Source organism: Myotis yumanensis, unplaced genomic scaffold (genome assembly GCF_028538775.1).
Source record: "Myotis yumanensis isolate MYYU_CA2020_CCGP unplaced genomic scaffold, mMyoYum1.0.hap1 SCAF_2, whole genome shotgun sequence".
In the NCBI taxonomy this organism is placed as follows: domain Eukaryota; kingdom Metazoa; phylum Chordata; class Mammalia; order Chiroptera; family Vespertilionidae; genus Myotis; species Myotis yumanensis.
The window spans coordinates 67,627,297-67,654,163 of record NW_027223753.1 but is presented as its reverse complement, the minus strand read 5'-3'; the positions used below and the strand labels follow the sequence as shown (position 1 = coordinate 67,654,163).

The 26,867-nt window shown below is 40.4% G+C and overlaps 1 protein-coding gene across 4 annotated transcripts in view; it reads left to right on the top strand.

The window, feature by feature from the left end:
• Positions 1-21,642, top strand: part of LOC139003539 (guanylate-binding protein 4-like) — a 33,569-nt gene extending 11,927 nt beyond the window's left edge. Inside the window, exons 3-16 of one of the 4 annotated variants that reach the window (XR_011470256.1) lie at positions 481-676; positions 3,993-4,120; positions 6,386-6,495; positions 6,714-6,910; positions 8,364-8,609; positions 9,899-10,179; positions 11,643-11,855; positions 13,460-13,562; positions 13,894-14,081; positions 14,932-14,992; positions 17,891-17,971; positions 18,125-18,199; positions 20,501-20,566; positions 20,714-20,733. Coding sequence is in view for 2 of the 4 variants with exons in the window: in XM_070405542.1 (XP_070261643.1) it covers positions 487-676; positions 3,993-4,120; positions 6,386-6,495; positions 6,714-6,910; positions 8,364-8,609; positions 9,899-10,179; positions 11,643-11,855; positions 13,460-13,562; positions 13,894-14,081; positions 14,932-14,992; positions 17,891-17,971; positions 18,125-18,199; positions 21,353-21,366 (1,887 nt within the window). In the remaining 2 variants the exon portion in view is untranslated. Of the gene's footprint in view, positions 1-480; positions 677-3,992; positions 4,121-6,385; positions 6,496-6,713; positions 6,911-8,363; positions 8,610-9,898; positions 10,180-11,642; positions 11,856-13,459; positions 13,563-13,893; positions 14,082-14,931; positions 14,993-17,890; positions 17,972-18,124; positions 18,200-20,500; positions 20,567-20,713; positions 20,734-21,352 lie in introns of those variants that run through there. The other 3 variants (XR_011470257.1, XM_070405542.1, XM_070405543.1) reach the window with 3 other exon arrangements.
• Positions 21,643-26,867: the final 5,225 nt, after the last annotated feature.

The window sequence follows — 26,867 nt, the reverse complement described above, 5'->3', positions numbered from 1 at the left end:
GAGTTTTGTTTCGCTCATTCTATTCCTTTTATGCATCACACTAGTGGTCTGGTGCATGAAATGCATGCACATTAACAGGGAATTAATTTGAGCTCCCCCCTCTGCCTGCCCTGGGGCTTCATTCTGAGAAAGGCTCTGAGAGCGAGCTGGGATGGAGGAAAAGAAAGGGAGAAGAGGCTATGAGCTGGCGGGCACTGTGTGTGTGCAGTTGTGAGTGAGTGTGAGTGCGGGCCCCACCTCCCCCATTCCTGTCCCTGCTGCCACAAGTCATATATATACATACATACATACATATATATATATATATATATATATATATGTATATATGTATATACGTATATATATATATATATGTATATATGTATGTATATATATATATATATATATATATATAACTATATAACTATATATATATAGGATTAGAGATTAGAGATGACTTTAGGATCTTGTGTTGTACTGACTTGCTCCTCTGGGTTACAGTTCACCATGGCCTCTGGATACACCATGATGGACCCCATCTGCCTGGTGGAAAATCAGAATAATCAGCTGACAGTAAACCCAACAGCACTAGAGATTCTAGACAAGATCTCTCAGCCTGTGGTGGTGGTGGCCATCGCAGGTATGTATCGGACAGGAAAATCCTACCTGATGAACCGCCTGGCAGGACAGAACCATGGTGAGTGTTGTTCTGGGACGGGGGCCATTTGCTTAAAGACAGTGGTAACACAGGCTGATCACACCTCCTTCAGGGTCATCTTACAAAAAGAGCCCAACTTCTTCCACTGAAAAAAGTTCTGTCACCACCAAATAGATATCTTCAACCTCATTGTTCCACAAAACCTCTCTCTTTGAGCCAGTAACAAGGGTTTCCTCACTCTACCCAAAGATCCACCCATTAATCTTGAACCCATTCACTCTTTCTGCTGAGGAGCTTGACTCCAGCAATTATTCCCTTCCTTTATCTCCCATCACTTTTGCCTTAAACTTCAGGGCCTTTGCAACTAGTACACAAATATTGCTCAACATGTCCTGTTTTTAAAAAGGGATGGAAAGAAAAATGGACAACAGAATATTCTATATATCCCATAGCTCAATGGGTCTACCAACCAATTTTTTGCTTCATTTCTGAGTAAAACTTTACTAAATTATAACCTCTTTTCTTTATTGAGTCTTTTCAATACATGAACTATACCACAGCAGAGTGCGCAAAACATACACATATATAAAGTTAATAAACATAAAGTGATCCTCTGTGTAATCACTGTCCATATCAAGAAACAAAACATCACCAGCACCCAAAAGCCCTAGATATACCCTCTGACACCTCACTAGAGCTCACCAATGTTTTGATTTTTATGCTGCATGCTTTCACTCTGCCTTTGTAAAAATGGTTTTACAAGCTGTGTATGCATTTGTAAGAATAGCTTAAATATTATAAAATGGGTAATCCATTCAGGTATTTTTTGGAATCTTGGTTCTTTTGCTCAACAAAAAGTTTAAGTTTTAGCTAGTTTGTGATATGTATCTGTAATTTATTTATTTTCACTACTTTATAGTATTCTATTGTGAGAAGATACCATCACTTATTGATCCATTTGTTGTTGATGAACAATGGTTTTGTTTCTAGTTTTTTACTTTTATGAATGATGCTGATATGAATCTTCTTGTTTATATATCCTGGTGTACATGTACTACCTTGTGTGACAAACCCAGAAATAAAATTGCTGGGTTATAGAGTATATATGTTGTCAGCCTTTCTAGATACTCTCAAACAGCTTTTTAAACTTTATATGCAATGTATACATTTATTAGCAGTAATTGATAATTCTCCACATCCTCATAAAACTTTGGTAAGAGACTTTAAAATTTGATCATCTGATGACTGTATATGTGCATATATTTGCTTCATTACAAATAAGTTTGAGGATCTTTTCACATATTAATTTTCTCTTTTTCTATTTTCTATTTCCTGAGGTCATTTTTCTTTTCTATTAGGTTGCCTTTTTTTTGTTCTTACTGATTTTTAGAACAATCTGCCTATGTCCTGTAACTCATTTCTCTCTATGAAGACCACACACCATTTTTTAAAAAATGTCTTTCTTTGTGTCTCATTAGCTCAGTACCATTAGGGATTAAACCTCAATACACTGCACTGCAATGATTAATAGCAATATCTCTCATTGTCCTCTCACTGAGTCTCTTTCTGTATCTCTCCTTCTCTCCTTTTCCTCCCTTTTTCCCTTTCTCCTTTTTGCTTCATAATCTTTCCCATTTGCTTCCAACAAAACATTTTTTCTTCATCTTTCCTGTAGAGAAATTCTAGACCACCGATCAGGGGAGAATACTTTGCCTTGTCTGTCTTAAATTAATAAAAATTCTTTTTTGAGAACTCCAAGAGAGAGATATCAGTTAAAGTCTACTCAAAATAGCATCAGGTGGTAACAAGGTTATATCTCATGGCTGAGAAAGTCCCACACCTTGAAATACTTTAACACACCTAGGTATAGTCAATAATATTTTAAGAACTATGTACTGTGTCCGCTGGGTCTTTGAAATATCAGTAGGAATACTTTGTAAAGTATGTGATTGCCTAACCACTATGATGTGCAACTAAAACTAACAAAAAATAATGTTGAAAGTAAACTATAATCTAATAAACAACAATACCTCAATTGTGATTCTACTACCCAACAGAAAAAAAAAGGTTCGTGCCCAATCAAGGTCTTAGAGGAATACCAGGTCACTACACTTTCTCCTTGTTGATAACTTTCTTTGAGGGTTTTTAACTCATAAGTGAGAATGATGATCTCCAATTACACCTACCATTTCTCCCTGGAGGCACTGGGAGTTCAGATTACTCTGTATTAATTAGCAAACAACCAAATACTCTCACAATGTAGAAGAATGCAGACCATCTCAGGCTTTATACACTCACTGTAGAGACTTCAGTGGATTGCTGAGAAATTCCCAAGCCTCAAAATTGAGTGGCTTCAACCAAGCTGAACTAACCTCTCCTATACATTCCAACATTTCCATTTCTAGTCCCCATTGAAGGAAACATTGGCCTATGGTGGGTGTTAAAAATGTTAAACTGCTGGACAAGATATATCACACGGGTTCTTGGATATACCCCTCACATGCTCCCCAGCTGTAGTTTTAAGACTTTTGAAAGAGTAGCAACCACAATTCACAGGTGTTTTCTGCCTTTGCTTCCATTATATCCCCACCTGAGGCAGGGGGAAAACAAACAAGCACCTCATCATTTCATTGCAGAAGAAAGAAGAAACGAGAAAAATTCAGGAAGAAGAAGGAAGAAAAAATCCAACAATGCTAATTATCAGTCCAGTTCCTGGAAGGACACAGAAGAGCCTCTCAAAGGCTAACTAACGAGTGTTTATTAGAGGGACACATATAAGGACATATTCAGGTCACAGGGAATTAATAGGAAATGAGGAAGTATCAAGAGGGTGGCAATAATAATGGCCAGGTTACTACAGTCACTCCTATAGCCCGAACAGCCAAGCAAAAAGGAAAACCAGAATGTGACAAAGACCAGCACTTTCGGATGGAGTGAAATGAAAGGGCTGTGACCCACTACTAATATACAGTAACAGAGGCACTGGGACAGGGTGGCTCACTAGTCTCATGCTGGGATCTCCCACTGGTAGAACTCTACTAGAATGTGAATGAGAAGGAAGCTCTTCAGTGTCAAAAAAAAAAAAAAGACTTTAATGTCAAGAGAGGTTACATTAATTCTGTAATGTGACATAGCTTGAGCCATTGATTGATAGTATGGAGTGAATAGGAAACACAACTTGTTTCTTGAGTAGGTCATTAATATGAATAATGGTTGGATAGGCTGTCCTTGCTGAAACTGAAGCAACCTTCCTCCCAGCCTGGCACTCACATTCTGATAACTTTAACCAATGTAACCTATGGGCAGCCTGGACCATCTGCTGTTACTCTATATGCTTTCTCCTCTAACTTTGCAGGTTTTCCTTTGGGCTCCACAGTGCGATCTGAAACCAAGGGCATCTGGATGTGGTGTGTACCTCACCCATCCAAGCCCAGCCACACTCTGGTCCTTCTGGACACTGAGGGCCTGGGCGATGTGGAAAAGGTAAGACAAAGGGTCTTCTTTGTTCTTGATGATCCACTTACATTTTAATTTGCCACCTTAATTCATCTTCTATGACCTATTTCTATAAACTGCAAATCCAATTAAGAATAATGAGGTAAAATTTTGTTTCCTTCAATTTACTTTCCTGGAAACTCAGTACTTTCCTTATTAGATATATATCTTCTTATTTCTACTGTTGTTTGAAAGTTACAAGCTAACAAATACTTATTGGGCATTTAAATTCTAGGCTATTTTCTTAAGTACTACAAATATGCATAACTGAGGAAAAGGCTCAGAGACTACTTGGGAGATATGAAATAAGCAGTGTTATCAGTACAGGGTATAATGGATATAAGGAGTGACATATTTAACTGGTCTTCAGGATAAGAAAAACATTCTGGATAAAGCTATAATTATGAGACCAATGAACTCTATATAGTAGTCAAGGTGCCTAAGATTGATTGTCTTAAAGGTAAAAAACATAAAAATGGGGTTTTATTAAAATAAAATATTTAAATAATCTCCAAAAACACTTCAGCTACACCATACATGTTAATTAAGGTGTTAGTCCATGTCTCTGGGCTTTAAAGATGAATTCCTTCCTGACATCTATACATTTATGACCTAGACCCACCAGAGCATTGTAAATGCGATAATTTTAGGTATTCTGTCTTTGCTGTGTTAGTTGCAGACAATCTTGTGCTCTTATTTGTATTAGCCAGAGTCTGAAGTGAAAATGAGAGCTGTGGATTTTTGGCTTCCATTACCCAAAAAGGAGTAGAGGCAAAAATTTAGATACTCTGAATTTTCATATTAATTTTTAATTGAATTTATTGGGGTGACACTGGTTAACAAATATATACAGGTTTCAGGTGCACAATTCTACAGCACAGTATCTGTACAGTATATTGTATTTACCACCAAAGTCAAGTCTCTATCCATCACCATTTATCTTCCCTGTTCCCTTTCCCAACTTCTCCCACCCCTCCCTAGCAGTCACCACACTGTTGCCCTGTACATGAAATCTTTCTTTTTTGTCTTTTTTCTCAATACCTACACTGCATCCCCCATGCTCTCACCCACCTCCAACAGTTGTCATCCTGCTCTCTATCTATGAGTCTCCCTCTAAGTTGATTATTGGTTCATTAGATTTCACATATGAGTGATATCATAGGATAGTTTTCTTTCTCTAAATGGCTTATTTCAGTGAGCATAATTCAGGTTTAAAGTACTCAATAATCACCTCGGTATAAGCCCAAGATGGTTTACTCATTGCTAACAGCTTGTAGTTTACTAAACCTCTTTTTTTTAGCTGATTACATTTGTAAAGAAGCCAAAACATAACTGTCAACTGATAGCAGGAGAAATACTTGCTGTCCTTATAACTCTAGTGTCTTTAGCAGTATCCAATCCTATTGCATAGTCACTCATGATTTACCCTGAGTGTGTTATGTTCAGCCTCATCATCTATTCCTACCACACACATAACCACTACTTCAATCAAATAACATAACAGGTAGTACCTTTGTATTAACACACTCTCTGACAATTCTGATTGGCTTCTGTAGATCCTTCTCCAAGCCTGGTCCTTTTTGCTCCAGAATTCCACATTTTGTCCGTTCTTTAAAGTAAAGCCCAACTACTTTCAACTAATGGGATTGTATCTCATTCAGACATGATCCCTTCTTGCCCTGAAATCACAAAGTAATTTTTCTGGGTTTTGTATTCCCATTTGCCTTTTATGTTATTACATTGGCTGGCACTCCTGGCAGAGCTGATCACCTTGGATGCATTTACATGTTACCATGTATATTGGCGCCTCCAGCAAGTCATCTTTGAAAGTGAGAGATTTCCCTATGAAACTTTATATCCCCAAACTAAATGTGGTATCTGGCATTTTTTAGATGCACAATGAGAAGTTAGTGAATGTAATTGAATAGCATTTGTGTCACTAATAAGCTCATGGTCAAGAGAAAGTTGCAAAAAAATCATTAGCCACTTATCATTGCATCCTTCTATGTTCTTGAGATTCTTTTAAATGTTTGACACACATTTACATAGTCATTAACTTCCTTAATTGCTAAGGAACACGAGCCATGAGAGGCATCAATGTGAATACCCAAAATGAGGTTTGAATTTACCACTGTCTTCACAATGTATGTTATTTGCTTTATTGTTCAGTTTTAGTAGAGCTGGATAGTGCATGAACAACTGAACAGTAGAATGAACTGTAGACACCTCAGTCCCCTTCTGTGCACTTTCTAGGGCGATTCAAAGAATGACTCATGGATCTTTGCCCTGGCCGTGCTTCTGAGCAGCATGTTCGTCTACAACAGCATGAACACCATCAATCACCATGCCCTGGAGCAGCTGCAGTATCCTTCCAGGAAATGAACCACCATGTGACATGGAGTCTATGGGAATGTAACAGAGACTATTCTGTTATTGTTTTCATTGCCTTTTCCTCGTGTCAATAATTATGGTTGAGGAGAAAGGGACACTGGGTGAATGGGACTGTTCATAAAAATTATTCCTGGGTAAGATCTGGAAATTTTGGCAGGAGACATTTCTCATTCCTTAGCTAAGATCTCAGCTATGTGACTGAACTAACAAAGCTAATCAGAGCAAAATCCTCTCCCAGCTCTGGTGAAGCAGGTGACTCAGCCGAGTTTGCGAGTTTCTTTCCAGACTTTGTTTGGGTTGTACGGGATTTCATGTTGGAGCTGAAGTTAGATGGTTGCACCATCACTGAAGATGAGTACCTGGAGCATGCCTTGGAGTTGGTTCCAGGTATAAGAGGATGGTTTGGGTGGTGGAGGTATAACATTTGACTCTTTGTTTCAAATTCACATTATATTTCTGACCAGAGGACTATAATATAAAGTTCTATACGGTGGTCTCTGACCTTCAGAGATGACTTGCTGGGGTGTAAATACACATGGCAACATGTAAATACCTCCAAGTTGATCAACTCTGCCAGTAGTGAAACCCAATGTAGGATGTGATCAGTGAACCCTATGATACAATTCTTAAGGTCAATTTTTATTTTTTATTGCATTGAGGCCTATGCTAATGGTGATATGAATATGACAGTTTGAGTATGGTTTCAATTATTATCAATACTGAAAAAACTCAAGTGAGTAGAATTAAAGCTGGCTGAGGAAACGAACTATACAACATTGTTCCTGAGATTTTAGGAAAATTGTCACCGTGAAACATTTGAGGATAGCACCAGGGCTAAGATATCCAAAGTATCAAATACTTGTGTTCTGATTAAATTTGGAGCTCCTTTGCTTGTATTTGGAGAAAAATGCTCATCATCACGGAAGACGGGGTCACAAAGATACAGATATCAAATGACTCCTTTTTAAAATATATTTCATGTTGTCTATTTTAGTGGCCTCCAAATTTAACATATTCTTCTAGTAAGACTGTAAAATCATTCATCTCTCTCTCTTATAGCATCACTCTCTTTAGTCTATAGCCTGTTATTATGTTAATAGAATAAATTCATTACACAAAATAGATTTAGCAGAGAGAAAAATATGTGGTAACCTGCAAGCATGTCCAATTCTTCTTATTTAATATTTTATATATTTATTGAAGAATCATTTGTTGAACAACTGATATATGCCCATAATTACTCAGTGTGACATTATCAAGTCCAATATAATGTGATATAGAGAACAGGTGAAGTATTTAAGTGGCATTATATTAAGCTCATATATTTATATTGTCTCTATTTGTTACTTTAATTTTTAGAAGTTTTTCTTTCTGCTCTGAGTATTGTCTGTCCTGGCAATATCATAAATTGCCATATATCTATCAGGAAATATTTGACTCTGACTTTAGAAGCCACATTATATTTTTGACTTGAGGACTATAATATCAAAAGTATTTCTGACAATTTTGGGAATTAATGTATCATTCAAAAATATCTAATTAATAGTCAAAACTTTGGACACCATAGAAGGTCTAAAGGAAACAATCACAACTTTCTTCAGATGGGATGAATGCCTCCATGCCTCCTCTTCTTCCTCAGAATTATTTCTTTTATTCCTGGCTTTGCACAAAAATAAAAATAAATTGGTTTTGGGGAGATTAGCATTGCATTCATTTTCATGATTTAATAGAAGGATATATGATAGCAGAGAAACAATGATGCAAAAACCCCTAGAAATGTACGCCCTTTCCTGAAGACTGTCTCACCAATCACTGCTTGTTTAATTTTTTTTCTCTTCAGGCGAGAATCCCAAAATCCAGCATTCCAACATGCCTAGGGAGTATATCAGGAAGTTCTTTCCCAAGCGAAAGTGCTTTATTTTTGAACGCCCTACGAATAACATAAGCTTGTTACAACATATGGAGGGGGTGTCAGAAAACCAACTGGAGTGCAGTTTCCAGGTTCAAACCAAAAATTTCTGTAACTACATCTTCACAGCTGCAAAAACCAAGACCCTCAGAGAGGGAATCATTGTCACCGGCAATAGTGAGTGTCCTTTGTTACAGCATGTCCCTCTGCATTTTTCTTCATGTGATGATGCTGTGACTGTGCTCAGGGTTTGTCAGTAGTTCTGTTTCCTCCTCGATGGGATATAGAAAAGCAGAGATTCAGGCCACACATAGACATGCATGTTTTTCATTAAACTTTCCTTATCTGAGGGATTATTGAAGCCTAATGTATCTCATGAAACTAACGTAAGCACAAGTTGCTCTTAAGGAGAGGAATCTGCATGATGATGACATGAACAATGAGATGAGTGTATCTTGGTGAGGATATAGACGATATTTTGTGAATTTAAACCAGTTAGAAAAAATATGCAGCAGAACATAAGCCACTGAACGTTCATTAGAGCTTGAGAAGAAAATATAACTATAGCTTTATGTACAGGACAAGATTCACAGATCTAAACCACTAGAGCATACCTACAGTGTCCTGGGCTGAGATGTACCCATGCTTGGTTTAATATTTTAGTCACCATCCTGAAATGTTTGATTATTTTTTTCTATGGGCCCACACTTGCATTGGAAATTTTGTTCCCAAAATTATATACTTTACCTATCTGTAAAATAAACTCTATTAAAATTTATTTCTATTGGAAAATAGTTCCAGGAAACTCTTGGATATACTGGTTGAAATCATTAAGTTTAAATTATCATGAGATGAATTTGAGAACCATAAAAGAGAGAGTGTATAGGAGATACAATGATGTTATTACAAGGAAGTGAATTTATCTTATATAATAAAACACTAATAAGCAAATCGACCAAACTGCAGAACGACTGGTCGCTATGACATTCACTGACCACCAGGGAGGAAATACTCAATGCAGGAGATGCCCCTTAGTGGTCAGTGTGCTCCCACAGGAGGATAACTGCTCAGCCATAAGCCAGGCTCATGGCTGGAGAGCACAGCAGTGGTGGCGGGAGCCTCTCCAGACTCCAAGGCAGCACTAAGGAGCAGGCAGCTGAGCAGTAAGGAGTTGTGAGCAGGTGGTCAATAAGGAGTGAGGGGTCCCAGACTGTGAGAGGGCACATGCCAGGCTGAGGGACCCCCCTACAGTGCACAAATTTCATGCACTGGGGCTCTAGTATACTATATAAAGGAGGAGGAAACAAGAATGAGGACAAGTGGAAGATGGGAAGGAAAGAAAAAAAAAGAGAAAACAGAAATCTTCATTTCAATAAAATTGTTATTTTTAGAATACTGATCTCTAAACCTTGTGAAACAGTGAGTAAGAACTTCCTGCCATTCCTCAAATATCACGTGTCATTCAGGGCTGGGGACCTTGGCAAAGGCCTATGTGGATACCATAAAGAGTGGAGCAGTGCCTTGTTTGGAAAATGCAGTGATAACTCTGGCTGAGCATGAGAACTCAGTGGCCATGCAGAAGGCAGCCAACCACTACAGGCAGCAGATGGCCCAGAGAGTGAGCTTTCCCACAGACACGCTGCAGGAGCTGCTGGGCCTGCATACAGCCTGTGAGAAGGAAGCCATTGCAATCTTCATGGAGCACTCCTTCAAGGATGACAACCAGGCGTTCCAGAAGAAGCTTGAGGTAATAGGTCTTTGCATATATCCTTCCAAATTCCTGTTCTTTTAGATTGATGCCTACACATCCCCTTTTTTACCCATAGTCCATATGTTTCCCATTTTAAAAAAGTTTGGATTCATATGAGTGAATGGGCTCTATAGACTACTATTAATTTTTTTCTGAATGATTTGTTCTTTATTTTCATTATGGCAAAGCTAACTAACATGTGCTTATTAACAGTTACAGAAACACTCAAGTTATTACGTCAAAATTCTTCAGGAGAGTTCCTAGCACAACATCTATGGGTGCTCTGCTCTGTTTACCAAGAGCTGAAAACAAGATTTAGATGTTGAACACCTGAAACTAATATAATATCATTAGGAGGGTCATGGGGACTCCTCCCCATCTTCAAGGCAGCAATGCTAAATTGTATCCTTGTCTTGTTTCTAATATCCTTTACTACCTCTCTCTGACCAACTAGAGAAAACTGCTTTTAAAGGCTCATGTGTTTAGAAATGCCCACTTGAGTAATCTCCATTTATTAAAGTTAGCCAGTGCCATATAAAAAATCTAATCCGATGATCAGTATTTAGCATATGCACAGGCCTAGAGACTGTCATGTATGGATGCCAGGAGAGAGAACTCTTGAGGACAACATAATTCTGCCTAATAAAAACACCTTCACCTTGTTTTTGAGCCTGTCATTGACCATCCTACGAGTTACAAAACTCTCACTTCAATACGGAAGAAAATCAATAAAATTATAATTTTTCAAGTATAGCAAAACATTTCTTTTCCTATATTTCTGTACAATCTAGCCCTCATTAATATAATTCATGAGGACTTCAAAACTCTGTTTGGTGAACACTTACCTCATTACTGAACAATTGGTCTACTGTGTACATATTTTTATCCATAGTAATCCAAGTTTTCAGAGGAAAGTCTACTTCCAGTCATATTTAACTTTCCATTGCTCATTGCCAATGGATGGGCCACTGTTAATCTTATGACTGATAAAGGAAGCTTGATATTACTGGATTGCATATTTGATATTTACTCACAGAGTTGAATATAAAGGTTCCTATCAAAGAAAAACAATGTTTATGACTATGTAAGGTGACTAAATAATTAGACATTGTGTTGACCATTTTGCAATGTATACAAATATCAAACCATTACATTGTACACCTGAAGCCAATATAATGTAATATCTCAATTGAAAAAATAAAGGAACCCTGGACTTCATGTCTACCAAGGCTATCATTTCACAAATGTTGAGCTTGAACCCAAGAGAATTGAGGAACTTTCCACAGGTCACACAACGAATTGGTCTAAACTGTGACTAAAATGAACTTCTTAACCATGGTCTATGGTTCCATGCTCCAGTCCAACTCGATGCCATAAAACTGCTTCTTCCAAGAGGATCACACTTGGCTCTTCCTTCTAACAGCCTCTTTCCTTTGTATTTCTCCACATTTCTGTGGCAGGACATCATAAAGAAAAAGAAGGAAAATTTCTTGCTAAAGAATGAAGAGGAATCTCTCAAATATTGCCAGGCTCAGCTTACACAGCTTTCAAAGACGCTGATGGAAGGCATTTCTAAAGGAACTTTCTTTATACCTGGAGGATACATTCTCTACTCAGAAGAAATGAAGAAGGTTGAACAGACCTATAAATTGTTGCCCAGGAAAGGAGTGAAGGTGAGGAATAAAATGAGGGGGAAGACTAGCCAATAGGGTCAGAGAGTTCATGTGGGTTCTTTTGAAAATCTAAGACAATAGGACCATTTGGAAAGACATAGCAAATTTACATAGCAATATATGTAAATTTTTATCTTTTACATCTACCATTAGTTAAATACTCTTAAATAAGCCAGAATTTTCCCCCTAAATATAGGATTTATTATCAGGAATGTAGATGAAAGAGAACATGTCTTTCTTTTTTTAAAAAAATATATTTTAGTGATTTTTTACAGAGAGGAAAGGAGAGAGATAGAGAGTTAGAAACATAGATGAGAGAGAAGCATCGATCAGCCGCCTCCTGCACATCTCCTACTGGGGATGTGCCCGCAACCAAGGTACATGCCCTTGACCGGAATCAAACCTGGGACCTTTCAGTCCGCAGGCCGATGCTCTATCCCCTGAGCCAAACCGGTTTTGGCAAGAGAACATGTCTTTCATTTAGGAAACAATGCAATAGTTTATCATGCTGTATAAGGGATACATAATTAAAGAAACAATGTTCTCAACAAGCTTATTATTTTACCTAAAAAGGAAATATAAATAGTCAATTGGATTGGTAGTATAATGATTATCATGTAATTATAAACTAATAGTGATGATAATAATGATAGAATGATGGTGATGGTTGATCTATATTGAGCACACACTTCCTAAACCAAGTATATTTTTAGGTTGATCATTTAAATTTATTATCACTTTAATCTTTAGAATAATATGACTTTAGGTACCAATGTCATCTGCATAATACAGTTGAGAAATGAGATGCACTGAGAACCTCATAAGTTACCTAAGATCATACAGCCAGCAAGTGGTATAGCTAGTGGGCAGGTCTGTGTACCTGCCATGCAGTCAAATCTCAGCAGGAAGTTTAGCACAGCTTCTTAGAAGAGGAGGTAGAAGCTATAAGTTGAAGTATCGATGAGTAGTATCTGAGTAAAAGTAAGGGTAGATGAGCATCCAGTCAGCAGAAAAAGAATGTGCAGAGATTTCATACAATTGAGGTGGAGTGTCTGTAGAACTACCGTAAGTGGCATCATTAAGAGGAAGCTAGAGTTTCCAAATAAGGTTTTTTTTCTCTTAACTAAAGATATTGGATTTTTAATTGTGGCCCTGGAAAGAAGGGAACCAATGTTGGATGCTAAGAAGGATGAAGCATTTACAGAGTCAAATTTGTTGTTTTATTGAACAACTAGAGGCCTGCTGCCTGAAATTCATGCACTGGGGGGTGGAGGGGGGAGTCCCTCAGCCTGGCCTGTGCCCTCTTGCAGTCCAGGACCCCTCGCTCCTTACCTCCCACCTACAGCAGAGGTAGAAGGGCTCCCGCCACCACCACTGCGCTAGCCAGCACTCCTGGCTTCTGGCTGAGTGATGTTCCCCCTGTGGGAGCGCACTGACCACCAGGGAGCAGCTCCTGCATTGAGCATCTGCCCCCTGGTGGTCAGTGTGCATCATAACAACCGGCCATTCTGTGGGTCATTCTGCTTGGTCGATTTGCATATTAGGGTTCTATTATATAGGATGACTTTCCCAGCAAGAAGAGTCTTTGCTCCTTGTTTACTCAGGCAATGGAGGTCCTCCAGAACTTCAAGCAGTTACAGGCTGCAATAAAGGAATGCATCCTGCAGGCTGACAAGGCCCTCACTGCTTGGGAGAAGGATCTAAAAGGTACAGGGCAGGGATGTGATCATGGAGGGCAGGAGAGGGTCCTGCAGTGCCCCTCAGTGTGTGAGAACAAGTCCTTCTTGAAACAAGGTTTTTCCACAAAATGATTAGAACAACTTGGTTAAATCAAAAAATAGTTTTAATTGCTGCTTCAGGCAACCAGTGCCTTTCCATCATGTTCTGAAACATGTTTTGCTGGTATTGTTAGTAAAAATATTCAGAGATTCCTCTCTGCCATTATAAAAGCATTTTAGTCTCTTACCTTTGAAGTGTACAGCTATTTTGAAGGGTATAACTATTATTTTCTTCACTCTGTAAAACCATTGTGAAACAGCTGAAAAAGCCAAGACAGAGGCATCTGAAAGAGAACAGGAGCTGCTAAGAAAGAAACTGAATGACAAACAGCAACAAATGGAGGCTCAAGAGACACGCTTCCAGGAAACAATTGCCCAGATGAACAAGAAGATGAGACAGACAAGAAAACGACTGAGAGAGCAGGAAGAAGATCTAAAGGAGAAACGGGTACATCTTGGTGGGCAAAACCTGAATGACAGTCACCTAGTTCCTCATGAAGGGAGGACCAAAAACTAAAGTCATAATCCCTGAGCAAATTCCAAAGGCATATGATTCAGTGAAATGTCATTCCAAAGCCCTATGTCTTTAAAACTCAGCACCTTCTGTGGTATTAGAATTAGGGAGGTTTCAAATTGTATGACCCAGAATCATGAGTTGCTGTTTGTGGTGATTATAGAGTCCTATTGTGTCCCCAAATGAATAGGACTTCAGTTCTTAGGATGTTTGGTATAACCATCAAAGAGACCTGACATAGAGCCATCTGGTCTCAAAGTATCCGATTGTATATGATATAAAATATGGGATAATGAGAGCTCTAAAATGTGCTACATTGGTTTGTACACCTGCCTGCTTCATTCTACACATCCAGAGTAAATGCAGTTTTTGTCCCTACCTGGAGTTTGATAGCTTGTGTTGTCTAGAGAGTCAACAGTTCCCATTATGTGTAATGGCTGTCGTCATCCTACTTCAGTGGAATCAAGAAATAGTTAGAACTAAACCTCTATCATTCCAAGGAACATCCTTAGGACTGAAACACATTGCTGGTCTAGGTGTCAGACCTGAGCCAGCCCCATGTCCTCCTATCACCAGTGAGAGCCTACTAAGGGAACTTAGGAAGGTATAAACCAAGGGTACTCCTGCTACTAGATCTAGAGGTTTGGAAATATTAGACAAAGACCTATTTTAATTCTATAATGGTTGTTACATGGTCATAAAATTGAATTAATGCATGTATTGCTGTCTTTTGCTTAAACCCATAGTCTTTATTTCTTAATTATAACTTCCTCTGCATCTCTAGGAAGAAGAGATAAAGAAGAAATACAGAAAGGAAGAGAAAAATATGGAAGAAGAGGTGGAAGGTGAGAGCAGCTAAATACATTCCAGATATCAAAATAATAAATTGTACTTCAAAATTAAGAACTTCGCTATTTGAAAAAGCACACTTTTCATTCTTTTAGTAGAACGAAAAGACAAGTCACAGATTGGAAGTAACTATTTGCAAACGACACATTGGATTTAGGACTTGAATATTTCAAGAACTCTTAAACTCAACAAATATTTACTATTTGGGAAAGCAAACATCCCAACTAAAAGGAAGAATATAATTTAAACAGACACTTCATCAAAAAATATATTTAGGTGGCAATACACACAGTATACATCATTAGTTATTAATAACATCGTTACTTATTAGAAAAGTGGAAATTCAAGCCACAATGAGATATCACTGTGCATCTATTAGAATGGCTAAAATTAAAAGGACTGAACATCTCAAGTATTGGTGGGGATGTGGAGCAATTGGAACCCTGATACTAGTACACTCCTGGTGGGAATGTAAAATGATAAATCACTGGGAAAAAGTTTGTCAGTTTTTTAAAAAGTTAAACAAATACCTACCATGCAGAGTAATAATTTTTCTTCTACATCTATCCCCAAGAAAAATGGAACTTTGTGTGCATACGATATCTTTATTGCTAATAGTCATTATCTGAAAACAATGTCCATCTATTCTATTGTCCATCAACGAGCTAGACAAGATGCCTTAATGAGCCAATTAGTTAGGACTCGTTTTTATTGCATGCAGGTTCAGAGCAGAATACCTCTGTCAAATTCTGAACACCCAAAGGAGGAAGCATTCTTTTTCAATATCTTTTCAGGTCCTTGTGTAAGTTATTTTTACAGATAATTTGTAACCTTGAGTACATATCATATCTAAAAAATACCTGTCATATCTATACAGACAACTTGTAACCTTGAGTACATATCATATTTATATAGACACCTGTAACCTTGGATGAACAAACACTTGGCATGAGAATATAGAAATATTATCAGTATCAGCTTATTAGCCCCTTACATTAGATGTCTAGCTTGCAAGGTCAGAGAGTTAAGTTTATCATTTCTATTATTTAAGCCGAAAAGCAAAGATATTGTCTAAAAATAACAGAGTTGACTTATGGAACAAGGGACTAGCAAAAATAGCAGAGAATTTCAAACAGCAGTTTTACAAAATAGAGATTACTATGCTTCACATCCATATGTGAATGATGAATGAATTTTAACATCCTATCTAATAAAAGACAAAAAGGGTAATTGACCGTACCTTTGCTACACTTCCCATTGGCTAATCAGGGCGATATGCAAATTAACTGCCAAGAAAGATGGCAGTTAACCGCCAAGAAAGATGGTGGTTAATTTGCATACATAGGCGCCAAGCAACAGAGCGAAGCCAGCTGGCCCTGGGCAGGAGCAGCGAGCGAAAGCTGGCGTGGTGAGCGAAGAGCAAAGAGGGAAGCCCACTGCGCTGGCCTCCACCACACCCCCAGGGCCTGCACGCAGCTAGCAGCCAGGGGCTTAGCTCCTCGCCCACTGCACCAGCCCTTCCCGGCGAAGAGCGAAGGCCTGAGTTTCGAGCGCCGGAGAAAAACTGGTGCCAGCAGCCAGGGGAAGGGGCCCCTGAGGGGCCCCAGACTGCAAGAGGGCACAGGCCGGGCTGAGGGACCCACCCAAGTGCACAAATTTTTGTGCACTGGGCCTCTAGAATTCATACAAGAAAATACTACTGAACAATAAAAAGGAATACACTATCAATCCATACAAGAATGTTATGAATCTGAGAAAAAAATATGTTGAGTGAAAGAAGGCAAACAAAAATGTCTACATACTGTATGATCCTTTTATGTAAAATGATAGAAAGTGCAAGCTATTCTATAGTGACAGAAAGCTGGGCAGTGGTTTTGCCTAGGGATGAGGGTTTATGTTCAGGAGGGAGGAGTTTCCTAAGGGCATGTGAAGATGAAGATATTTCTGAATGATGGGCATGCTCCAAACTTAATTGTGTTGGTGATATAACAGGTGTATACTTGTATCATAGGTAGATAAAAACTAAATGTGACAGAATATTGTATTACTACTATACTGCAATAAAGCTTTTCCAAAAAACAAAAAAAAAACAACAAAAAACAACAAAAACACTCCAGTTAATGGGAAGCCCTAGAATTGTTAATGTTAATCATATCAGTGCACCTAAAATTAAAGAATACTAAGTATAGTTCATAGTTCTAGGGGATTTTTTAAACTGTTATTGTGGGAACTATGCCAGGTTGCTGGATAGTCAAGGCCGGTGGGAGCACAAAGGCCTTGCTATCAATACACCAGAATGACCTAAAGCCGCTCTGGGCATGTGCCTGAATGGAATGTTCAAGGACTCTGAGCCTGGGAATCCTAAGCAGGACAACATACCATGAGTGGGTGCGAGGACACAAGGCACACTGTGCCCTTCTGTAGCAAATATGATTGATGTCACTGTTGGCACAAAGCCTTCTTTGTCTAGATAGTGTAAAAGTAGGTTACTGACCAGCTAGCTAGTTAGCTGGAGTAGGCTGAGGCAGGAGTGAGAAGAAGTCTGCTGGAGTATGGAGAGAGAGACCCTAGGATGGAGTGTGTGAAGAAGTCTGCTTGAGAGAGATGAGCAGGAGAGACAGCTCATCTGTCAGACAGCTGCTGATCCAGAGGGCTCAGATACTGCTATGATGTGAGGCGGTGAGTCTAGGAGGCAGCATGTGACTGCTCAGATAATAGGTGTTGGTACAGAGACTGATGCTGCTTTCTGGGAAATATATATGTTCACCAGCCAGTGTCTGGCTGCCTGCCTGTATGGCCTTTGCTGTGAGCACTATTCTTGTCTGATGGTTTTATGACCACTGGATTATTCAATAAAGACATATTCTTATATACCCACTTCTCCATCTGCCAAGACTCTCTGCCAAGCTCTACCCAGACTCAGAGCCAGTCAAACCATCAGAGCTGTGAGCTGCTCTTGCTACCGGTTCTAACAGGTATTTATAGTCATCTTTGCTTACTTGGTGCAAAAATTATCACAAGAAGTTTTTTCTATGAAATAAGAATAAAACAAAAAGGATGGTTTGAAAGGTCACCTAAAGCTATAAAAATTTAATCCTCATGTTTCTCTGCTTCTTTTGCTTTCTCAGAAGTTATAAGAAAAATGTTGACTGAAATGGAAAGAGAACTCAGCAGATCATTGAAAGAATTAGAAGAGTTATCAGGTACAGATGAAACAGTGATTTTTTTTTCCTTTCTTGTCAACTGTTGTGTTTTTTTCTTTTTTAAATCTTTATTGTTCAGATTATTGCAGTTGTTCCTCTTTTCCCCTCCATATCTCCCCTCCACCTGTTTCCCACCCCCCTCCACTCTCACGCCCCCCCCCCCCCACTGTCCTCATCCATAGGTGCATGATTTTTGTTCAGTCCTTCCTGCATCTCCCACACCACTTTCCCCCAGCCAAGAATAGTCAGTCCACTCCCTTTCTATGCCCCTGATTCTATTATAATCACCAGTTTATTCTGTTCATCAGATTATTTATTCACTTGATTTTTAGATTTACTTGTTGATAGATGTGTATTTGTTGTTCATAGTTTGCATCTTTACCATTTTCTTCTTCCTCTTCTCAAAGGATACCTTTCAGCATTTCATATAATACGGGTTTAGTGGTGATGAACTCCTTTAGCTTTTTCTTATCTGTGAAGCTCCTTATTTGACCTTCAATTCTGAATGATAGCTTTGCTGGATAAAGTAATCTTGGTTGTAGGTTCCTGGCATTCATCACTTTGAATATTTCTTGCCACTCCCTTCTGTCCTGCAAAGTTTCTGTTGAGAAATCAGCTGACAGTCCTTTGGGTACTCCCTTGTAAGTAACTGACTGTCTTTCTCTTGCTGCTTTAGGATTCTCTCTTTGTCTTTTGCTCTTGGCATTTTAATTATGATGTGTCTTGGCGTGGTCCTCTTTCTATTCCTTTTGTTTGGGGTTCTCTGCGCTTCCTGGACTTGGAAGTCTATTTCTTTCACCAGGTAGGGGAAGTTTTCTGTCATTATTTCTTCAAATAGGTTTTCAATATCTTGCTTTCTCTCTTTTTCTGGCACCCCTATAATTCAGATGTTGGTACTCTTGAAGCTGCCCCAGAGGCTCCTTACACTATCTTCATATTTTTGGATTCTTTTTTCATTTTGCTTTTTCAGTTGGGTGTTTTTTGCTTCTTCATATTTCAAATCTTTGACTTGATTCTTGCGATCCTCTAGTCTGCTGTTGGAACTCTGCATAATATCCTTTATTTCAGTCAGTGTATGCTTAATTTCTAGTTGGTCCTTTTTCATAACCTCGAGGGTCTCATTAGATTTCTTGAGGGTCTCATTACGTTTATCTGCGGTTTCTAGAAAATTCTTGAAAAACCTTAAAAGTGTGGTTTTGAACTCTATATCCAGTAGTTTGCTTTCCTCCATTTCTGTCATTTGTGCCCTGTTTCTTTGTCTCCACATTTTTTTATGCTTCCCTGTGTTGATAGAGTGGCTTTCTGTGTTAGGTGTCCTGTAGGGCCCAGTGGCTCAGCCTCCCCAATTACCTGAGGTAGACACTCTTGGTGCACCCCCTTGTGGGCTTTGTGCACAGTCTTGTTGTAGTTAAGCCTTGATTGTTGTAGGTGACACTGGGAGGGATTGACCTCCAGGCCAATTGGCTTTGAGAATCAGCTGTGTCTGCAGTGGGAGAACTTCTGTGCTGGAGACACCCCTCTGGGGCAAGACTTGCTTCAATGGGGCTTTGGTGCTCACTGAGTCTGCCCCCTGAGTGTGTCCTTTATGAATCTGAGGAGCTGCAATCTGGACGGTCCCACTCTGACCACCGTGCACACTGGCTCCTGGATCTCTAAGGAGGTGCTAATCTAGCCTCTACCTGAGGCTATCCAGAAGGAGCCAGCTGTGATGCAATGCAAGTTGCCCTGGGGTAAGCTGTAGTTTGGTAGGTAATTATGAGACTGCAAAGGGCCAGGCCTTTCATATGCAAAAGCCTCCCTGGCTTGGGCAGGGCGGGGTCCCACGGGATCAACAGGGCGGAGCGAGCAGTTATGGCTGCTCTCAGTCCTGCCCTCAGAGGCCCTGCTTCTCAGTGACCCCGCAATCACTGCAAGCACCCCCTGAGAGAAAGCTACCTTCTAGTTCCGACCGATGCCAGACAGTCCAGTTTCTCCCATATGAGTGTGGGTCCCCAGAGACTCGCCCAGAACTGGAGCTCAGAGCTTGAGACTCCCTCCCGATTGAAAGACAACGGTGTCCTCAGCCGCCAACCCTCTCCGCATGCGCCTCTGTACCTCTGTATTTTACTTCCGCACCGCACCTCCTCTGAGTCTCGGTATGCTTTTCTCTTTCCTTCTAGTTGTAGAATTTCCACTCAGCCAGCCTTCCTGTGATTCTGGATGTTGTCCATACCGTCTTTTAGTTGTATTTTTAAAGTGGTTGTGCAAGGCAGCAATCTCTGGTGTTTACCTATGCCACCATCTTGGTTTCTCCTGAAACAGTTGATTGAGAAGATGGAGATGGAGAAGGACCAGACCATGGCAGAGCAAGACAGGATTCTAAATATTTTTTTTTTTTTTTTTTTTTTATTTTCCTCTTAAAGTATTACAAAGGGTATTACATAAGTATCCTTTCCCCCCCCCCCCCCCGCCCTTGACAAACCACTACCCTCCCTTACCCCCCAGTGTCTTATGTCCATTGGGATTCTAAATATTAAATTTCCAGCATTCAACTGTGTCATCACCATTTTATCATCCACTGCACTGAATCAAAAACATGCTTAGAAGTTAGAGCATTATGTCAGATTAAGGATTTTTCTGACCCAAACACTAGTAGACATTTCATGACCATATACACAATTAATCATGTAATTACATACCCAGGCTTTCTGTATTGTCCTGTTCTTCAGGCTCAACTATGAGTCATTGTTGAGTCCAGATGTCCACCCAGAAATACAGTGTGGACTGGCACAGGCCCCGATCTCCTCAACCTATTACTGTTATCTTGCTTCCAAGTTTCGGAAAGTTGTATTAAGTTCACTGATCAGACATCTGCCATGACTCTGAATCATATAGTAACCTTCCCTATAGAATTCATTCATCTTTCTCACATTTGTAGACAGATATTTGAGAGGCCACACTATATAGATTAGAGTTGAAGGAAAAAATTATATAGTTTCCAAGAAGACTGTGGTGCATATGGGTGAAGAGGAAGTAAGTTTTGAAATTTATTCACACGTAAGTTTCAAAAACTCATGAAAGATTAACATAGGTATTGAAAAGGGAAATAATTTGGCAAATGTGGGAAATGTTTCACATTGTGTAATTTCAATCTTCTTTTTTTTTTCCTCTCAGAATTATTTATGTAAGAAATATTGAGGAGAAATACCAGAAAGAAATCAAGAGAACTTAAAATGAGTTAAAGATTGTACACCAGAAAATAAAAGATGAAAAATGTACCATACTCTGCAAGTCCCAGGAACATAACTTCTTAACCAGCTCTTTCCCCTTCACAGGGAACACCTTGACTGAGCAACTTCTAAATGTCACACAGTTACCACTAAACTAAAATTAGAATCGGGATGTTTGCAATTTTGTTGAACCAAAAGGTTTGCAAAGATGAAATAAACTGCAAAGACAATGTTTCCCTACAGAGTGATTCAATTCCTCCTGAATATAGTAATAATGATGAGTATGATTCTTACATGGATTCTTTATTTGAAAGCATGGTTACTGAGTCTAGAGACACATTAAATTATATAATGAGATGGATTTTACAATGAGAAGATATCAGGCGGGTTCTGTTCAGGGTAGACTTGCTCTCCCTCACATATCTCACCCTTCTAGACATCCTAAGCCCCATGCTAGTGCTCAAGGGTTTGTTTTGGTTTTGGGATAGGGTTGGAGTGTTGTGAATTTAAGGCAAAGTTGATGGAAGTGAACAAAGCCATGGGACACATTGATCATCATTCCTGCCAAGTAGTCTATTGCTCATGGGCTGGCTGCAAATCAGGGAGACCTGGGACAATTGACTGCAAGGTGCAGACAGAGTACAGTTCTTGGTTGGGTGGTGGTTAATGGTCTGTGGGCACAGATGGGACTCTGGGATACTGGTAGAAGAAGTACTTGCCTCTGTGCAAAATGAATTCATGTGTGGATGCTTCACCCTCCCTGTCTATGAAATTCTTCTGGGTAATTACTATCCATCCACAGGCCACCCACCTCTCTGTCTTTTTTTCTCTTTCCTTAGTCTGTTTCTTCCCACAATTCAGAAAGTGAATTCTACAGTCATAGAAAGGGAATTTTTAACTCAAATTTGAAAAAAAAAAATTCATTCCTCTGTGAACTATCAGTATAATACTGCAAAACTTAAACTAGACTTTATTGTTCTCTCTGCCTTTCTGCTTTTGTATAGGAACAATATTTTGAAGAAAAAAGTGATAGCTGACCCTAAAATCATACCATATACAAAAATAAATTTGAGATGAATCATAATCTTAAATATTAAAGTGAATATTTAAAAGAAAGCTTTTGAAAAAGATAAACTGGAAGAAATTTTTATAATCTTGGTGTGAAAGGGAATTCTTGTGCACTGATGATGAGACTGAAATTGATGTCACTACCATGAAAAAGTTTATGGAGATTGCTCAAAAATAAAAATAAAATTACCATATGATTCAGCAATTCTACTTCTAGGTATTTATCTGAAAAAAAAAAAGGCAACACTTAATTGAGAAGGATATGTGTAGTCCTATAATCATTGCAGCTCTATTTACAATAACCAAGATATAAAAACACTCTCGGGATTCATCAATAACGGAATGGATCAAGAAAATGTGACATACATAATGGAATATTGCTCAGCCTTAACAAAAACGAAAACCTTGCCATTTGCAACAACATGGATGGAACTTGAGATCATATACTAAGTAAAATAAATCAGAACAGAGAAAGTCGAATACCATATGATCTCATATGTGGACTCAAAAAAACAAGCCCATTTATAAACCTCGTTAAAATTGCCATAGCATCCTGATATCGCTGCTGCATATTTATGGGACTACCCTCAGAAGATGATGGAAGTATTATCATTTTACCAGTTGGCACATTGTCCTTTTCAGATCTACATTTGAGACAATCCATCAAACCACTATATTTTTCAACTCTCAACTTAGATTGGTTTGCTTTGATGAAATTTATCTGATTGGCCTCCATTTTTTAATACAAATCCACGATAAACTGTTGAGTTAATTTTCCTGCATTTAAAATAGGATTGAATGTGTCCCTCACAGAGAGATGAAATCCATAATACTGCATTTGGGTGACTCATGTCCTTACATTTTGTCTAGTATTATTGTCGATTACACTGTTGTCTCTGAGTCTTAATACAATATCTGTTCCCCAGCCTTGTTCACCATGTGGAAAAAGAATAGGATATGTCATTGCATCTAACGTAGGAAACAGGATATTGATTTGTTTCATTTTAGTGGCATTTGGATTATTGGGATCTGGTTTACAATGAATGAGCAAGTCTCTTTCAAAAGGAGGTTCTCCATCTTTGTTTCTGAATATGACAGCAACCTTGGTTACACTGGAAGAATTATATCTACCTGGGTCACTGTTATGATCATATTTAATCGCCATTGTTACCTCTGTGGGAGCAATACCTTTTGCTGCTGCTTCAGATTGGGCTTCCTTTTCTACTTCATGTAGCATCTTGTACAATTTTGTTAATTTATTTATTTCATCCATGAGGTTGTTGATGCTGATCATGAGTCTTTCTGAGCAGCCCTGGTTTTCTGGCATTGCTAATCTTTTACTTGTAGCTTTGGCTGTATCCAAAATAGAGAGCTGAGCAAACTTCTGAGAAACACTATCCGAAGGATGTAACGTTCCAGTACGGTGATAAACTTGTCTGTGATGGCGATGCAATATTAGCACCCATGGAAGCAAAAGCAAAAGAACTATTTATGGAACGAATATTTTCCATGAAATCTGTACTGTCAGAATCTCTGTTTGTCATTAATCTTTTTAAATATCCTGGGTAATCTGGAAAATGTGTATCATTTGGACAGACTTTCCAATTGCTACAACATCTAGTAAATTTCCCAGTGGATGGTTTTCATACGAGAAATTGAGTGATAGGCAAAATTCACATCAAACAATCATTCCACCACAACTGTGTTCAAGGATTACATCCTCATGTACTCCATTTTCGCTGAGAAGGCAGTTCCTACCGGTACTGGTAGTACTTGTTGATAACTGTTCTCTCGACATGTTCTGTCATCACCACCACCTTCTTTCAACATCAAAGGCACGTTGGTCTTTAGACATTTTCTGTCAATAACACCTGTGTTTTTTGGCATCAGAGCACCATTTTCCCAGTAGCTGGTGTTCAGATACATCTTGTCACAGGCGCTGACTTCTTTCAAGATCAGACACACGTTGCTCTGCAGACACTTTCTGTAGACACTTTCTGTTACCGGCATCTTTTGGCTGCAGAGCTACGTTGTATCAACAATTGTTCTTTAGACATAGTCCCACCTCTCTACTGTCATGGTCTGAGATGCAGGTGAGTGAGAGTCCTAGCTATCAGGCTGCTGAGAACTGTCTGACCAATGGCTGATTCTGGCTGATTCTGTGGGGGTGGGACTTCTCCCTGCTGTCAGTTTCCACAGCTGTGATAGCTGTGATGAGGAAGCTGGGGTGACAGAGGAAGCCGTGCCCTTCAAGCCGCCCTCTCTCTGGCTCTGCTCTATGTCCAGCAGCCTCCTGCTCTTCCATGTCCGCCAAACCTCCTGTTCTCCGCCAGCAAGGTCCCAGGAGTCCGAAGGCATGGGTAGGTGCAGGCAGATGTGTCTCCTTGACTGGCAAAAGTCCCAGGAGCCTGTGGGCACAGCTGCCATTGCCTCCTGGGGTGCTTGACACCTGTGTATGCAAATTAACCACCATCTTTGTCAAATAATTTGCATAGTCACTTGGATTGGCTGGTGGGCGTGGCTTCAGCATAGCAGAGGGATGGCTAATTTGCATGTTTCTCTTTTATTATATAGAACTAGAGGCCCAGTGCACAAAAATTTGTGCACTCGGCGGGGAGAGGGGGTCTCTCAGCCTGGCCTGTGCCCTCTCGCAGTCTGGGACCCCTCGGGAGATAATGACCTGCTGGCTTAGGCCTGCTCCCGGGTGGCAGAGGGCAAGCCCAATCCCTAGGTGCAGCCCCTGGTTGGGCTCAGAGCAGGGCTGATTGGGGAGTTGGGGCGCCGCCCCCTGTCACACTCAAGGCAGGGTCAATGGGGAGGTTGCAGTGCCACCCCCTGTCATGCACAGAGCAGGGCTGATCAGGGGGTTGAGGAGCTCCTCCCTGTCATGCACAGAGCAGGGCCGATAGGGGAGTTGGGGCACCGCCCCCTGTCACACACAGAGCAGGGCGGATCAGGGGGTTGGGGAGCTCCCCCCTGTCACGAACAGAGCAGGGTGGATAGGGAGGTTGTGGCCCCGCCCCCTGTCACACACAGAGCCGCAGGGCGATCAAGGGGTTTGGTCTCTGTCCCCTGTCACTCTGATCCCGGTGCTGGGAAGCATATTACCCTTTTACTATATAGGATAGAAGCCTGGTGCACAGGTGGGGGCTGGCTGGTTTTCCCTGAAGGGTGTCCTGGATCAGGGTGGGGGTCCGACTTGGGTGCCTGGCCATCCTGGGTGAGGGGATGATGGCTGTTTGCATCTGGTCATACCCCCTTCAGGGTGGGGGTCCTGCTTGGGTGCCTGGCCAGCCTGGGTGAGGGGATGATGGCTGTTTGCATCTGGTCACACCCTCTTTAGGGTGGGGGTCCCCACTGGGGTGCTGGGCCAGCCTGGGTGAGGGGATGATGGCTGTTTGCAGCTGGTCACATCCCCTTTAGGGTGGGGGTCCCCACTGGAGTGCCTGGCCAGCCTGGGTGAGGGGCTGAGGGCCGTTTTCAGGCTGGCGGGTGACTGAAGCTCCCAACAGCTCCTTTTTTCTTTTTTTTTATTCTGGGCCATCTTTAGCTCTGAGGCTCGGCTCCAGCTATGAGGCCTCCCCTGCTGAAAGCAGGTTTCTGGCCTTTGTTTACCTTCTGTATTTGAAACAAGGTTGCTGTCCTGCTGGCTGAAGCCCAGGGTTTGTTTAGCTTCTATATTTGTTACAGTGTTGCTTAGAGTGCAGTTGAGAGGCCGGCAAGGCAGGCGGGGAAGCTTGGCTTCCTCCATCACTGAAGCAAGCAAGCCTCCCTGTTTGCGTCAGCTGCCTGGCTGCCGGCCGCCATCTTGGTTGGCAGTTAATTTGCATATCTCACTGATTAGCCAATGGGAAGGGTAGCGGCCATATGGCTAATTACCATGTTTCTCTTTTATTAGATAGGACTAGTAGCCCGGTGCACGAAATTTGTGCACTGGGGTGTGCGGGAGGGGGAAGGGCCCCCTCAGTATGGCCTTCGCCCTCTCCAATCTGAGACCCCTCAGGGAATGTCCAACTACCTGTTTGTGCCCACACTTTTAACAGATAACAGCTCCATTGTTGTTTCTTTCTTATGCTTAAAACCATTGGAATTAGTAGGTATTCAAAGTGTGTATACATTTTGGGGGGACACCCTGTATATCTCTAGTCAGCGGTGAAAGAAACCAACAGCAGATTTGGAACCCCAAGACAGGGAACCTCACTCACTCCCCACATGTCTCCCCACTTCACTTTCCACCTTTGTGGGCAGTAGGAGAATCAACGTTTTCTCTCATTAATTCGGAAAAGCACGTCCTGTCACCCGCTGCCCGGCAGGAGTGAGCTAGGCCCCAAGCAAGCAAGGCTCAGTCAGGGCAGCCTTCGCTCATGGGTGCTGGCACCCAAAGTGCACAT